The sequence below is a fragment of the Lissotriton helveticus genome, chromosome 9, assembly GCF_964261635.1.
Source record: "Lissotriton helveticus chromosome 9, aLisHel1.1, whole genome shotgun sequence".
Lineage (NCBI taxonomy): Eukaryota > Metazoa > Chordata > Amphibia > Caudata > Salamandridae > Lissotriton > Lissotriton helveticus.
Genome location: NC_136070.1, coordinates 1,037,303,962 through 1,037,320,019, shown reverse-complemented (window position 1 = coordinate 1,037,320,019; position 16,058 = coordinate 1,037,303,962). Strand labels below are relative to the sequence as shown.

Genomic DNA, 16,058 nt, shown 5'->3' with positions numbered 1-16,058 from the left:
GGGACATCTTGGAAATCGGACGCTTGTCTGCTAGGTCTTGGACCCCATTCTCGAAAGCGTCCCCTCCGCCTTGAAGATTTATCAAAAGTTTTGTGGGCCCCCGACTCCTGTAGGCTTCTGGTGGGGAGCGGTTGCCATGATTGCTCGCGGAATGACCACGACGGAGCTACGAGATGGTGGTGCTCTCATGCTGAAGCCAGCTTCAGTCTGAAACATCCAGAAACAAGGTGGGGCTTTCATCGTTTGGGAAAAAAAAAAGTTTTCATCCAATGAAAAGTGTTGTTTTTAGGTCATATGATCAAGCCTTCCATCATTAGGAAACCAAAAGTAAAATGAACCAATGAAAAGTTTTATAAACAAGTCACATGACCTGTTATGCGGCATAGGGTATAAAATGCGGAGAAAATACGTTGGCACGTGAGGCGGCGTCAGTAGCGGACCGATGTGCGAATAGGCCGAAGGCAGCGCAACAATATTTTCGGAATAGAAGACACCACAAGGCGCTGAGATGCCAAGATCCGGATGGCACCGAGGTGGTGTCTAGCAAGTTGTGGCACTGGTGTGGCCATCCTACAATGGTAAAAGTCGGCGTGGGGCGCCCTGTTGGCCTGTGAGATGGTGTCAGTAGCGGACTGATGTGCGAATGGGGCCAAAGGCAGCGCAACAATATTTTCTGACTGACACCACAAGGCGCTGAGATGCCAAGATCCGGATGGCACCGAGGTGATGTCTAAGTTGCGGACCGATGTGCGAATGGGGTCAAAGGCAGCGCAACAATATTTTCTGTATGGAAGATACCACTAGTCGTTGAGATGCCAAGATCCGGATGGCACCGAGGTGATGTCTAGCAAGTTGCTGTACTGGTGTGGTCATCCTACAATGCTGAAAGTCGGCGTGGGGCGCCCCATTAGCCTGTGAGATGGCGTCAGTAGCGGACCGATGTGCGAATAGGCCGAAGGCAGCACAACGCGCCAAGATCCGGATGTCACCGTGGTGGTTTCATAGTTGAGAGGCACTTCATCTGCAGTGGGGTGCCGAGATCCGGATGGCACCGAGGTGATGTCTAGCAAGTTGCTGTACTGGTGTGGTCATCCTACAATGCTGAAAGTCGGCGTGGGGCGCCCCATTAGCCTGTGAGATGGCGTCAGTAGCGGACCGATGTGCGAATGGGGCCAAAGGCAGCGCAACAATATTTTCTGAAGAGAAGACACCAAAAGGCGCTGAGATTCCAAGATCCGGATGGCACCGAGGTGGTGTCTAGCAAGCTATGCAGTTGAGTTGTGTGCGCACTTGCGGCGAATAGGTCGAAGGCAGCATAACAATGTTTTCTGAATAGAAGACACCACAAGGCGTTGAGATTCGGTTACCACCGAGGTGATGTCTAGCAAGTTGCCGCACTGGTGTGGCCATCCTACAATACTGCTCCGAATAACGGCGTGGGGTGCCCGAAGGGGGGGGGGGGGGGAGGCGGCGTGAACGGGCCTTCCTAGGTGGAGGCTCGTCTGCTGTAGTGGGGCGCCCCTTTACCGTTTCAGTTGCCATTCAGCTGAGTTTCGGCTGCTCTTGATGCTACAGCGACAGGCGGCTGCAACAGGACTCTCAAAATGGCGGCCTGTTCTTTGGATTTGGGCCTGGTCCACTAAAATGGCCCTGGGACACCTTAGAACTCGGACGCTCGTTTTTTTTTTTTTCCTTTCCTGTACATGCAAAAAAAGGTAAATGCCCGGTACGTTACACGCTTCATCTGCCACGATGAACTCTCCAGAGGAACCGAAAAAAAATATAGTTATGGTAACTATACCATGCATCGTCATATGGAGAGGTGGCACCAATTAATTATAGTGCTGCATAAAAGAGAGATTTGGAGGAGAACCCCTGACCTGCTAGTACATTCATCAAAGAAGTGGCACTGACAGCATCAGAGGCAAGGGAAACGGTCCCAAATATTTAGAAGAACTTTGGAAAGATTAAAATGACATGTTTAGATTGTGGCAAATTAATTTCATGTGGACAGATGAGTGTTACTCTAATAAATACAGCATATGAACATCATCATAGTCGATGGTTGGTAGAGACATTTTGACTATATCCTGGACCTGCCCGTCCTCGCCCAAAATGGCGCCGGAATAAATGGGACTCGGAACTCCTTGTTGTGTACTGGTTGCAGAACCTTGAAATCACGAGATACGTATGCAGTTTTGAAGCACATGGCGGGCGGGGACGAGAATTGATTGAATATTTCGACATCCCTATTGATATTAAGTTCTGATGTGTTATTGATTACTGTACTATTGAAAGTTCGATTTAACGTCACCCATGGTACTTGCCCGCAAATGTATATCTAGATAATTTTATTGTAACTGGCCCTGTCGTATTTTAATTATAAAATGTACGTCCACCGATTCCGTAACTGTTAGACACCTTAGTTCTTGCAACCTAATGGCCCGCCCGTTACGTTCCTCTACAGTGTAAATGTCTACTCATCATATACGATTACAGTTTGCTCCGTGGCCGGCCCACGTGGTTATAGGCTTGTATTTGTATAATGAAATTTTCACAAAGGTTTTTAAAAGAAAACATGGTAGTAGTATATACATTGGTAAAGTTTTTAATAATAGTCACTGTTTTAGAATCATTAAAAGGCAAGTGAAATAAAGCAGACCAATTACATGAAGGGTAAAAGGTATAATACGAAGGAACGCAGTAAAGATAAATGGTCAAGGGCTGTTGTGTTTTCTATTCCTGCAACATAAAGTGATCGATAAGAATCTCATATTCAGGCGTATCGGCGACTAAGACAGCAGGTCGACCCTCTTTTGCTCAACGGCTCCGTCATGGGACGAAGAAACGCTCTTTTTCTCGAAAAAAGAATATATTTTATTTGCAGGACAGTTGTAAATTTTCCGGGAAAGTACATTAGCCTGGAACATTATAACATATATTTAAGAAAAAATAATGTTCGGAAGTAATAAAAAGCGTAATTTTTAGGTCATATGACCAAGCCTTTCATCATTAGAATAAGAAAAGTAAAATGAACCAATGAAAAGTTTTATTAACAAGTCACATGATTTGTTATGCTTACGTTGCGCGCTGCGCGCCCCGGATGACTTCCGGATGCGCTAACGCGGCGCGTCATATGACGCGTTACGCGACAACGCAGGTCCAGAATATAGTCAAAATGTCTCCACCAACCAGCGGTCGGAACACAACCCCTTTCAGCAGGCTAAATAGTTCTGTTAAATGACAACAGAAGGGACAGGCAACAAGAACCATCAGTCAAAGAGGGGAGGGCTAGTTCTTCTCTACCGGGTTACATTGGGGCGCTACCGGAACTGATCGAATTGGTAGTCTACAGTGTTTCTGGATGTTTCAGACTGAAGCTGGGGTTAGCATGAGAGCAGTACCATTTCGTAGCTCCGTCGTGGCCATTCCGCAACCAATCATGGCAGCCGCTCTTTATCGTTATTTTGGGCGGGGTGGGTGGCGGAGCCGAGCTGTTTTGCAGCCATCATTGTGTGGAGTTCAGTTCATTTCACTAGTTTTGTATTTGTCATGAGGGGTTGTTCCTAATGTTTCTATTTTAGCGAGGTCAAAAAGAGATCCCGTTAGTGGCCTACTGATTTTGCTCGATTCCTTTTCTTTTTTTTTTTTACACGATTTTTCGTTATCTGCAAAGACTAAACAGAGTATTGCGACTCTGTGTTTGTTTGTAAATAGAGAATGAACCAAAGAGAACCAATTCTAAAACAGTAAATACTTGGATAACAATCAATCAAATGGAGAGAGAAGCAGGCACGACGTATTACAACGGGGGCAAAGGCCTGCGTTAACTACCCTTAACTATGTGCAAAGAGAGAGTACTCCTAATAGAAATGAGGGGGGGGCACCATTCAAAGCAGATCAGTGTGCATAAACACGAAAATGTTTTCACTTACCACGTACTTGACATTCGACAGCTTATGATATTTGCTATTAAAAAACCATTGAAATTCACTGAAAAAACCATAGGTTATAGATCATATATAGTTAGGAATTAACATTTACAAAACCTTGAAAATTCACTGAAAAAACCATAGGTTATAGACCATATATAGTTAGGAATTAGCATTTAAAAAACCTTATTTTACTCACACAAAACCATTGAAATTCCATATATAGTTAGTTGCACTAACTATATATCGCGCACCCGCAATCCACTGCTGATGATGTCACATATTACATCATTCATGACATGGTCAGTGACATCACTGATGACATCACTGATGACATCTCATTTGACATCAATGACCACATCACTGATGATATCATTCATGTGACAATACAATGCATCTCCTCATATTTTAATATAACCTCTGTTTCACCCAGTGTTAAATACAGAGTATAATTTTTGAAACCATTGACACACCAATACTAGTTACTACATATGTACTCACTGATTCCTACGTCTACACACACATTCACTCATACAATCATTCATACATACAATCACTCATCTTTACAACACTATCATATGCACTCATACACCTATACAGACACTCACACTCTGCCACTCATCCATGGAGTTACTCACACACCTAGTCAGTCCTGTAAAGAATCAATCACACTTCCATTTTCTTGTCTATACAGTTAAACATAGAGCACCTTATATTTTTAAACATATACTAACACATACTTACCTTGTTATACAATCATTGATATAAGTACACATTGATCTGCACAGAGTCACACACCTCCCAGCCAGCCACACACACACACACTCAGTCTCCCATACAAATACTTGGACAATCAATCAATAACCCATATAGTTACTCATATAGCTATTGATCAACACATTCAACAGTTTACAGAACAACAGACATAATGATGCACAAATTAAGACAGTTTAGTCACTAACCCATGCACTCAGTGAGACACATTTAATCACTCACTCATACAGTCAGTCATGCACCTACTAAATCCTTCGTCCAGACACTTATACATCCACTCATTCTTCAATATGTAAGACATATTTAAACTTTACAGAAACATAAAATCACTGGATGTTGTTATCAGTGATGTCATTTGAGATGTCATCAGTGATGTCATCAGTGATGTCACTGACCATGTCATGAATGATGTAATATGTGACATCATCAGCAGTGGATTGCGGGTGCGCGATATATAGTTAGTGCAACTAACTATATATGGAATTTCAATGGTTTTGTGTGAGTAAAATAAGGTTTTTTAAATGCTAATTCCTAACTATATATGGTCTATAACCTATGGTTTTTTCAGTGAATTTTCAAGGTTTTGTAAATGCTAATTCCTAACTATATATGATCTATAACCTATGGTTTTTTCAGTGAATATATATATATATATATATTACCTACTGGCGGTCGCCAGTAGGTATATATAGTTAGGATTTTTTCTCTATGGGTTTTTTGAAAATTCTATGTCTAATAACTTTGGCATTTGTGGACGGAATTGGCTGAAATTTTCATATATATATATATATATATATATATATATATATATATATATATATATATATATATATATATATATATATATATATATATAAAGCAAAATGGCACAGTATTGTCACTGCAGCTAGCAATAAAAGGCAAGCAACAAAAACACATAGCAAAAGCCGAACATCTATAGATTAGATGACATCTTTAAATTACCTTTCAACGATTCCAATTACTCATTAGCATGAGCTGCAACTCCCAGCTTGGGCTGTGGCTACCTGCCCAGAAATGTTGTTCTGTGAACTCCATCATGAAGTGCATCGTTCTGCTAGAGGGGAAAGAGGAGATTGGGGTTATGCTGTTTATGGCAAGTACCTTGGATGCAGCTTTTCCAGAACAACTGAATTTTCATTTTAATTCATTACATTCAGATGCTCAAAGACTGCCTCTATAGGCAAAGTGTGGCTTCGCAAATTGTAACATAAACCTTAAGCTTTATTTTTAATTACCAGCTTTTGGTTCATGACCTTCAAAACTACACCTACATGATGATTTAGAACTATTCTCGTGGCCAAATGTTAACCGCAAGACATCTGAAGTGAGTGGTACATTGAACTATATTTTGACCTTTAAGGCTAGACTCTTATTTGTGTTTTCCCAGAGGAAGCCAACAAGCTTTGTTAAACTTTCTCTACAATGTGAGTGAGGTTTTTTGGAAACAAGAAGGCCGTGGCAAGTCTTTCGGTAATAGAAATCTCAAGTTGAAATGCCCTTCCATCACATTCTGGCAGAGCTGGTATGTTTTTTTGTGTGCAGAAAACCCATCTCACAGGTTTTTTAACCTGTTGTGCACAAAGCAAACATTCTTTCACTAAAAAGTCCACGATCTCATCTAACCCAAGTCCCCACTATTGTTCTCTGACTCTTGCCTTAGTCATAGTTCAATTTCTACAGGGACGACCTTCATTGACAAATTCACAAAGTTTTCTCTCATTCCCTAAAATGGAACCTTCCTTTCACTTATAGATAACCTGTTGTCTTACACATATAGGTCATCATGATCCACAACGTACCACTTCATACCAGAACTTGGGGAATTGCCGACAATGTCATCGTGAACCACCCCGTTTTGCAGCTTAAGCGGAAGTTGGCGAGGTGTGGCGCCAGGGCGACTGACACCGGACGCTGGGGCTCACGGTTCGATCCCCGGCTCCTGTGGCAGGGGTCTGCCCAGCACCATGTGACTCTGGGCAATAGCTCGCTTAATCTTCCCAACAGCCCCCAGCGCCGGGATGCCTCCGGGTAGCTGTGCGCTTTACAAATACTGGATTTACATTTACAGTTGTGTTGACAGTTATTTATGAGCCTGTCCTGTCTGCAGCCCTGCAGATAAAAGCTCTTAAAACAAAAGCAAGGGAAGACAATGACAGAGGTCAGGGATACAAAGTTAATTACAGCAAAGAAATGTGGAGACAGAGAAAAATGGACACAGGCCTGGTAGGGGAGTGTGAAATGAAGGGCGTTTGAAAAGAAGGAAGAACAGTCACAAGAAAGAAGAAACAGTCACAAAAAGGAAGGATGAAAAAATAGATGGAAGGGTTACAGGACTGGTGGATGGAAAGGTACAACCACATTTACAGAAGAGGGTGAAAAAGTGGCTAGAATGGTGAAAAGCTGAATGAATGAGTGGACCTCTGGATGGAAGGGTGAAAGGATGGATTGATAAAAGGTGAGTGAGTTGGTGGATGGATGAAAAATAATAGCTGGATAGGTAAAAGGAATGCAACGATAACTGTGGCATGTGTAGTGAAGGTATGAAGGAGGACATTGCACACATGCTATTCTTTTGTCCCGCATATTTGGCAGCCAGGAAAAAATGGATCAAACCTCTCTGTTTCAACATTGGTGTTTGGATGCACAGAGTTGTAGAAAGAATTTTTACAACTGACACACGACAAGCTATAGTCTTTTGTATTAGTAGGTACCTGCTTGCCGTATACTTTATTAGGAGAGAAGCGGGTGAAAAAATGTAAATGACACTGGAAGTTACTGCTGATTTTATGGAAATTGATTTTATCTGTTTTTATCTATTAATTTTAATATCACATGTCCTGCCTCTAAAAGATACTTACCCATACAGCTACCTACAATGGACTATGTAAAATGAAATGTTTATTTTATCTGCACCTTTTATGATATTTTATCGAAATAAAGGATATATAATAATAATAAAAGGATAGATGAATGACTAATAATAAAGGTTGTATTGACTGAATGGTAAAAGTATAGATTTATGGAGCAGGAGAAGAAGGATAGACGCATGAAAGCCATAAAGATTGTTGAGTAAAGGGACCTCCTCTATGGTGGGTAGGGCTTATCTTCACTCACCCTTTCGCCCTCAAGGGATGGATTAAAGTGGGAGGGTGTTTTAATTGTCTGGTGGCTCCCTTGATTGACATCTCTTTACTATATATCACTTAACATTTTAATTACAAAATATGTCTCTTTGGCCTTTTTTCACTCTTCTCTATCCAAAGCATCCACACACACACACACACACCCAACAACACTGACAAAGCTTCCTCATCTGTGTTCTTTTCTAATAAGTGGCAGGGGAAGCTGTCTGCAGCACCATGTTTTACACCAGTCAAATACTGCACTTCAGAATTGAGCACATTAAAACAGTCTATCCATCTGATAATATTTGGGGCAGGCCACTCCCTTCTATTACAGGAGAATCAATTTTTAACAATCTTATGGTCACTCATGACTAAGAACGGCATCTGTCACAGAAAGACTTTGAAATGCTTTATGGCCCTGTGCATGCCACAGTCTGCTGCTTAGTTACAGAATAATTCGTTTCTGCCCCTTTGACTGAATGAGAGGCAAAATCTACAACTTTATGCTTTCAAAGTTCCACTTGAGATAAGAACTCTCGCCATCCTTTGAGACTATCATCCATTATCAAAACACTTTCCTTGTACATGTCAAAATGCCCCAATGTGTAAATTCAACCTAACTACAGCGTCCAAACTTTCATTAGTCCAGGTGAATGCTTCATCTTTATTCATGCGACTTTTAATGGCTGATTTAAACTGACAAAACTCCTGATGAATGTGGAATAATATTTAGCTAGTCCTAAGAACAAACTCAACTTCCTTTGTTACATGATCTTGTTGACTTAACAGTGGGCCTGCCATGTTTTTCTTGGGCCTTCTTATTCTCATTAGAGATGGTATGACACATTGCCTACCAGAAACCAGCATTCATCTCTCCTCACTCTCTGTTCCTTTCAACTTGACCAACACTTCCATCAGGATACGATCATGGTATTTGCTGTTGTTCCCCATAGGCCAGGATCTCATCCTGGAAAACAGGACCTGTTCCACATTCACCATCACCCTCTTCATCCCTCGTTTGAAGCATGCTACAGCGAACGTGAATGTGAACTAAAAGGGCTTTCTTATGAATGGGAATCCTCCATGCAATGTTGCAACGGCTGTCCAGGGTCTGCATTCCTCATATAACCGCATTTTATGGTATGCGGAAAACAGAACCATCATGCTGAAACTTGTGCACTATTCAACATTTATATTTCATATGAATTTCAAGTATGGGTTTTGGAGATTGCGAACGTCTATGCTCATATGTATATTTCTTCCTCCATCCTTCTGGACGAAACTGCTGGGGTAGGCTATTTAGGGAATTCAAGGTTCTCCATCACGTCTGACTTTCATAATTTTGTGAGATCTTCTCTCTACCGCTCCATAATAAGATGCAGCACCTTTCGAACATTGTGCACCACAGGTCTTACACCTCTCTTGAACCCAGTTTTATGCTCCATCACCCATAAGTCTATACTCATTGCCTCATCTCAAGTCTGCTTCTTCCACAAAAAGACTGAGATCATGAAAGGTGAACCTTGACTTTAGTCCAAAAGTAATCGTTTCAAGTCAAAAAGACTGCAAAGCATTGCTCTCCAAAGCCTCTGACTCAAAGAACCAGCAGAGCCTTGCAGCGCTGCACAATAGGGAAGGAGCGAATAAAATGGGTTCATTCTATTCTTCCATTTTCCTTCCCCCCCCCCCCCCCCCCTCTCCCCCAGAGACCTAGCCAAAGCACATCGCACAAACCAGATGGGTTTACGCAATATTCATAATGCCCAGATGGGTTGCAAAAACTGTTTTCCTCTTGTCTTCCTTTTATACACCTTGCATATCGAGCTTAGTGAACACCTGTGCCCCTTGCACTAACTCCAGAATGCCTTATATGAGCAATAAAGGATATTGATCTTTAATTGTAACTTGATTTAAACCTGTATAATCGTATAAAGTCGAAATTCTGACTCTTTGTTTGTCACAGAAAATAAAGGTTCCCCAGGTGGTGAGGAAGATGGTACAATGGACTCATTTTGCAAATTCTCCCATAAGAAAGTTTTCATTATGTCTCTCTTTCCAATAAAGAGTAAATGTGTCCTGAAGGAACAGTCACACCAGGTTCAGTTGGTATGGCATAATCATATTCCCTGTGAGGGGCAAATGAACAGATCTTGGGTTTAGCAAAAACTGTAGAACAAGCATGATACTGAAGTGGAACCAAAGACAGCAGCCACCATTACATTGATGTGTTATCTTGTCACTTGGTGACCAGGAACATCCTGAAACATAGCGATAGTCGAAACATAACTGTTATAACAAGGACATTAATCCATTAGCCCATTTAGCATACAGATGATGCTTCTTAAAGGAATTGAACATATTATAGCAAAATTGGTCGATGGTATAATGTCAATCAAAGTACTTCAGTACAAACTGGCTTGCTAAAGTGAAGTGGATTTCCGTGCCAGATCTGAAGTTTAATAGATAACCATCAACAGTTTGAATCACATGAGGAGTTTTCTTAGCTCTGTTAGAAACGTAGTTCTGAATAACCTAAATCAGATCAATAAATATTCCAAAAGGAAAGAATGATTGCCAGCATTATTCATAAAAGATAGTGTGTCGAAGCCAACGCACTTGTTTTCTTTTTCCAGGAGGTTATTGAAATTGTGCTCCTTAAGTGAACTTTTTCTTTGCAATTGAATTGTATTGACCACATTTGAAATACACGATAAACAGTCTTTAAAAATAAATATATATGAATAATCCCCAACTTCTTGGCATTCCAAGAAAACATGAGGTGCTTGGGACAACTGGAAATTCAGTAAGACCTTTATACCAAGGTCTACTTAAAAGTTGACATTTTAAGGAGTAGTTGTAGCATTTGTGGTAGGTCCTAAGACTAAAGATCTGTCAAGTTTCTGTTGTGTCTCCTTGAGAGGGGTTAGGAGGCAATAGATACATCGGCAGCAAAAAAACCTCTTTGGCAGTCATGTAGTTCTTGACCAAAGAAGATGATTCATGCAGAAGTAGATTAGTCGGGTATCACACACTTCCTGACATAATAGCAGAGACCTTCCAGGAGAGATCTAAAAGAAGCCTAACTGCAAAGGAGCAAAAAATAGGGACTGGAATAGTAGCAACTGGGCAATGAACATGGTAAAAAAAAAAATGGGGAACAAATAATTTAAAACCTATGCATCACTTGTTAATACCGCCTTGTCTATGGGTCAGACCGAAACTTGCATCACACGGTGCATGCATTTTCTTCTTCCAAATTCTTGCCACCTCAGGTAAGTTGCTGGCATGTGTCTAACAGTTTGTGTTAACCTATAGTGGCAAAATATTTATTGCTCTTCACTCTCATTATCAGAAGCCTTCATTCTAACGTGGTTTAACTTGGTCTTTGATAAGCCGATTGCAGCCTTCCATCACTCAATTTCTATATAGGCAGAATGATAGATAGCCTCAAAACACAATTTTTTCATGTAAATCCTTATTCTAGGTTTTGTTTAGGTTGGTGTTCAAAATGTACACCAAAGCGGCTTTCGCTTTTATGAATGCAACAACTTAATTCTCATTTTCCTTCCAGGGAAGAGGAAGCCAATGCTAAAGGAGGTGTATGGAGAATGAAAATTAATAAAGAAAGTTCGGTAGGTTATATGATACTTTGGCACAGTACTATTTTTATTGCTTTTCATCAGTGTAAAGGTATCCAGTTACAAAATGTTGAACCCACACTATTGACGTTAAGTACCTTAATTATACTTTTGCCCCATCAACCCCCTAGCTAGATGAATATGCATTTAGGTTAGGGATTATGTAAAACAATTAGAATATTTGATAATCTGTTCTCTTCTTGTATTGTTAATTACTCCCTAACATGTTGCTGTACACTATAGATTTACATCTTGTTTAACAATGTGTCATTGTGACCCGTACAATGCATGCGTTTTTTTACTGTAGCCATGGAAGCTGATAACGTTAGCGGGTTTCATGGCACTTCGTATTCTAGCAGTGGCTTATGTTGAAACGATCTTGTGTAGTCTTATTGTAAAAGGTGCGGGATGGCCATTACCGAGAGGCAGGACTTTCATATGGCAAAAGTTGCCCTTTAATACAGGCCGGGAATTGCTCTCTTTAATTTTTTTATTCTGGCAACACCTTTTTCAGCATGGTTCTTAGCTATTGTCATCCTAATGCACCCATGGAAAAGCTTATCGAAATTTGTGGCGCCATTAGGGCAAATAAAGTAATTATTTTCGGCCATTTAAATTTGTCTAAATTCACCTGAGTGCAATAGTGACATACTTGGAGGAGCTAGATCTTTAAAAAAAATGATCACCCATTCAGACAAGGCATCTGCAATACTCTATTTATTCACCAGTAAACGTTTCTGCCAAATGACCCAGTTTATGCAATATGGACTGACCAATTTGGGATTTATTTCTGAGATGTGCAGGGCAACTCTAATTTTACCTCACATTTTTATTGTGCTTTTCCAGCCTTGTTGCCTTTAGCTTCCATTGTTACCAGGCAGTGTGTTTCAGCATCATTCCATTCGTGCTAGAGTGACATTGTTCAGTGGAATAGGTAACTATCAGCTGTCAGATGCAGGCAGCCAAACTAAGATGGTGAACTATCGTGGTCAAACCTTAGAGTGCCTTGAGAAAAGAGTCAAAGCCAAGTTATTATCGGAACTTTTGCTGTTTTCCACATTGATGTGAGGCAGAAAAGCACACTCACAGAGCACTTTCATTTCTAGGTTTAGGACCACAGATTGCACAATTAGTACCAGGGATCCCTGTAAGATTTAATCACCTCACAGGAACAGTAGAGCAATCATGCGAGGATGCGTATTCATTCATTCAGGACGTTAGTACAAACTGTTTGTTATAGAAAATATTTGAAAGTAGGTATAATTATGATCATTTTGTGTTGTGATTCCTTAATAGTTTTAGGTTGCTTGCAGAGCCTCAGTCTCAGATGTGCCTGAACAGCTCAGTTTTGAAGACCCTCCTGAAGTGCATGTGTTACTGTTCTGCCCTTGTGCATTGGTTCATTTTACGTAGGGCTGTGGGCTTTTGAGAATCTACCTGTCTGTTTTTGAAACTAGTAGGGTTTGATGTGACTGGTTTGAGTAGTCAAAGATTCCTGTCAGTGTGTGGCCTCACTGGGCCTTTATGTATGTGCAGTGATGGGAATTTGATCCCAATACCAATAGGAGCCAGGACAATGCTGAGACAACTTCACATGTCTGTCTTTTTTAATATTCATGTTCAATCTGGCCGCCTTGTTCTGATGTTTTTCTGCTTATCTGTGATCTTTATGGGGAGCTTAATGTCAATTACATCACAGTAATCCAAGTGTGCCATCCCTTTGAGAATCTCTTTGGAAGGTCAGGAAAGTTACCAGACCATGTAGGGTCGCTCCTTGGACATCTGCGTTCTATGTACTTCCAATTGAGGCACAAGTTAAACTTTCTCTTTTTTTGCTTTTTGGAGTCTGCATCAGATTCTCTACAGCTAAGATTTCAATTTTGACATTCATTTATTTCTATGTATGCTTCGGGTAATTTTGGAGCAGATGTGGTTCTGTTGTATTCTTGGTATTAAAACTTGCCCTGTTAGTACTTTAACCTTTTTTCTGAATAAAGATATAGAACAGCAGATGTGGGATCTCTGTTGGCTTTTGTTCAGACAGAAGAAGGGCATTTGTTTGAGGGCAATTGTGTTAACCTTTTAGCAACATAGAATGAGCCAGATTGCCAAACACCGACTTCTGAGATGTCAAGGTGTATCAGATTGGTTTGTCGATCTTCGTTTGTTGATGAGGATCTCCTCCTTGTTTTCCAGACATCATTCAGCACTTCTCAAGGGCCTATAGCCCGATTGTTGGGTGGCCATAAAGATAGTTTGTTTTCCCTGCACATTGTAGCTGTTAGTTTTCTCTTTAAAGATGTAGGTTCTAGATCCACTCTTTAAAATGTTTCAGGGGGTTTGAACGAGACTCAGTTATTAATGGTTGCAAGTTTTTAAAGTTTAGCTTGCCTCGTCACCATTTCTTTTTAGTGGGTCTGTAATGAGTAAATTAAGTTTGAGGAGGAGCAGTTGTAGGTGTAGAAGGATCGAACGAAGGTGTGGAGTAAAAGAATATTGAACGTCTGAATTTGTTGGATTCAGCATTTTGATGTTTTGGACTCTTAACATCTTGGCTTCTATTTTGAAGAATAACTGTAAGAGTCACTAGCGACTTTGACTGGTACAGTGCCACTTTAATACAAGCCTTTAAAAAGTGGTGAGGACGTGTTGTACATAGTCCAGAGGTGATTTAGAGCTTATATGTTGTTTGAGTAAGCTTCTTGACTGGCTCACTTTTACATTGCTCGTTGAATACATCACATCAACCTATTCAGTTCTATAATTCTAGAAGTTTTATCGCTCACTTAAATGTTACGCTTGAAAGCAGACACATAAACAACATGGAAGCTCTAGCTCCCCTCTCTCGATTATGTATTGTACGTCTTCGCCACCACATTGTACTGCCCGGGACATGGGGATTTTCTGTGAACCTCGGAAATATTAGCATTGACAAAGTCCATTGCGGATTAAACATATGTTGGCTGTTGTGCTTTTACCAGGCTGTTTAATTGTGCCTTTCGTTAGTCTCACACTCATCAGCTCAACAAGGAAAAATAAAACTTCTCATTGTTGGAACTTTCATTTACTATGGACACTGCCTACTCATCACTTTCTGACTTCATTGCTGACTTGTGTACTCCATCCACTTGTTTGTGTAGGCACATATATTAATAGCTTTGAAAACGGGTGCGGGGTTATCCACTTAATGGATTGGTTGGGAGTGCAGCAAGTGATGAGTCTTTCTCATGGGCCAGCTGGAGATCACAAAACCTGTGTGGTAGCACTAACTAGCCCAAATACAAAGCAGATCTGGAGCTGGGCCAGCAACCTATTTATTTTTTGTGGTTTAGTAAAGCACAGTGGAGTGGCCATCTTGTACCTGCAGACACTGCGTCTAGGCCAAGGTACACCAAGGAGTGACCTCCCAATAGAGAGCTTCAGAGTCAACCTGATAGCGGATTATGTCCAGTTGAGCTGGAGACATTGGAGAGGGCTATGTAAAGCTTTATCGTGTAGTATCTATAGTAACTTTTGCAGGACCTGCACGTTTGGATAACATAAACTGTGGGATTGGTGGCAGACTGGTTTCGTACACCCCCATGAAAAATGTTAGCCTATTTGCATTTAGCTAGCTCACAGTGCCACTAGTGTCTCCTCTTATCAGGGAGAGATTAGTTCCTGGTAAACTTAGAACTTGACAACCCTGATCCCTCAAGATCGTGGAAACAATGTACTACTTTTTGCTCAGTCACTCGTGCTCATTTAGTTTATCTCAGAGATACACAGAATGAACAGTCTGGGCGTTTCAATAAGAGTTTATTGAACAGTTGTTATTCTCGTGTAAAATATATGAGCTGCAACAACCATTAGACAGTAGCAGAGAGATGATTAGCAGTACAGTGAATATAAAAGGATAGTGCAGTTCTACGATCTTGCAGTAAGCATGAATAAATAGAGGAATATGAAATGCAAGATAGTGCACGTACTCCTACGATGCCTATCTAGATGTACGTAAGTGTACCTAGCATGTGAGTAGGTGTGAAGCCAATATTCCCTCTAGTATTTAGTTAAACCCCATTACCTGAAGTATGAGAATGTAGAATCCCTTCTTGGTCTCGAGTTGGACACCCCGCCAGGGATGTTCAGACCACTGTCAGCTGGAGCGTCTGAATGCAGGAGCCACATCGTCTCTGGTCAGTGTGTCGGCCTCGAAGTCTCGGTTCTCTCTAACAAAGACTAGCAAGAGGTGCTATATTTATATAGAAAGTATCTAGGGCTCCATTGTTGCTTGTATTAGCCATTGTTGGAAATGAGGATGACGTATGGGATGAACCGTGTACGTTGATATGGGGAGGAAGGTGGTGTAGCCCCAGCCTGGTTTCTAAGAGCCCTTATGAAATATTCATTCATACTGTGTGAGTCTATTGATGGAGTTATAGGACTCTATTGTTTAGGAGAAACCCTCCTTCTCCACCCAGGACTAGAACTAGCTAAAGGTTCAATCCTAAAAGGCTCCTTACAGTGTAGTGTAGGGGAGGTCATGTAGGTGAAGGGGTATGATGTTACCCAGGCCTATATTAGGGTAC

At 41.0% G+C, this 16,058-nt stretch overlaps 1 protein-coding gene across 1 annotated transcript in view; it reads left to right on the top strand.

Annotated features, from left to right (window-relative positions):
- The window catches only part of EIF4E3 (eukaryotic translation initiation factor 4E family member 3), a 129,316-nt gene that overhangs the window by 67,950 nt on the left and 45,308 nt on the right, over positions 1-16,058 (top strand). The window contains exon 4 of the mRNA XM_078661369.1: positions 11,424-11,484. Coding sequence (XP_078517495.1) covers positions 11,424-11,484 — 61 coding nt within the window. The remainder of the gene's footprint in view (positions 1-11,423; positions 11,485-16,058) is intronic.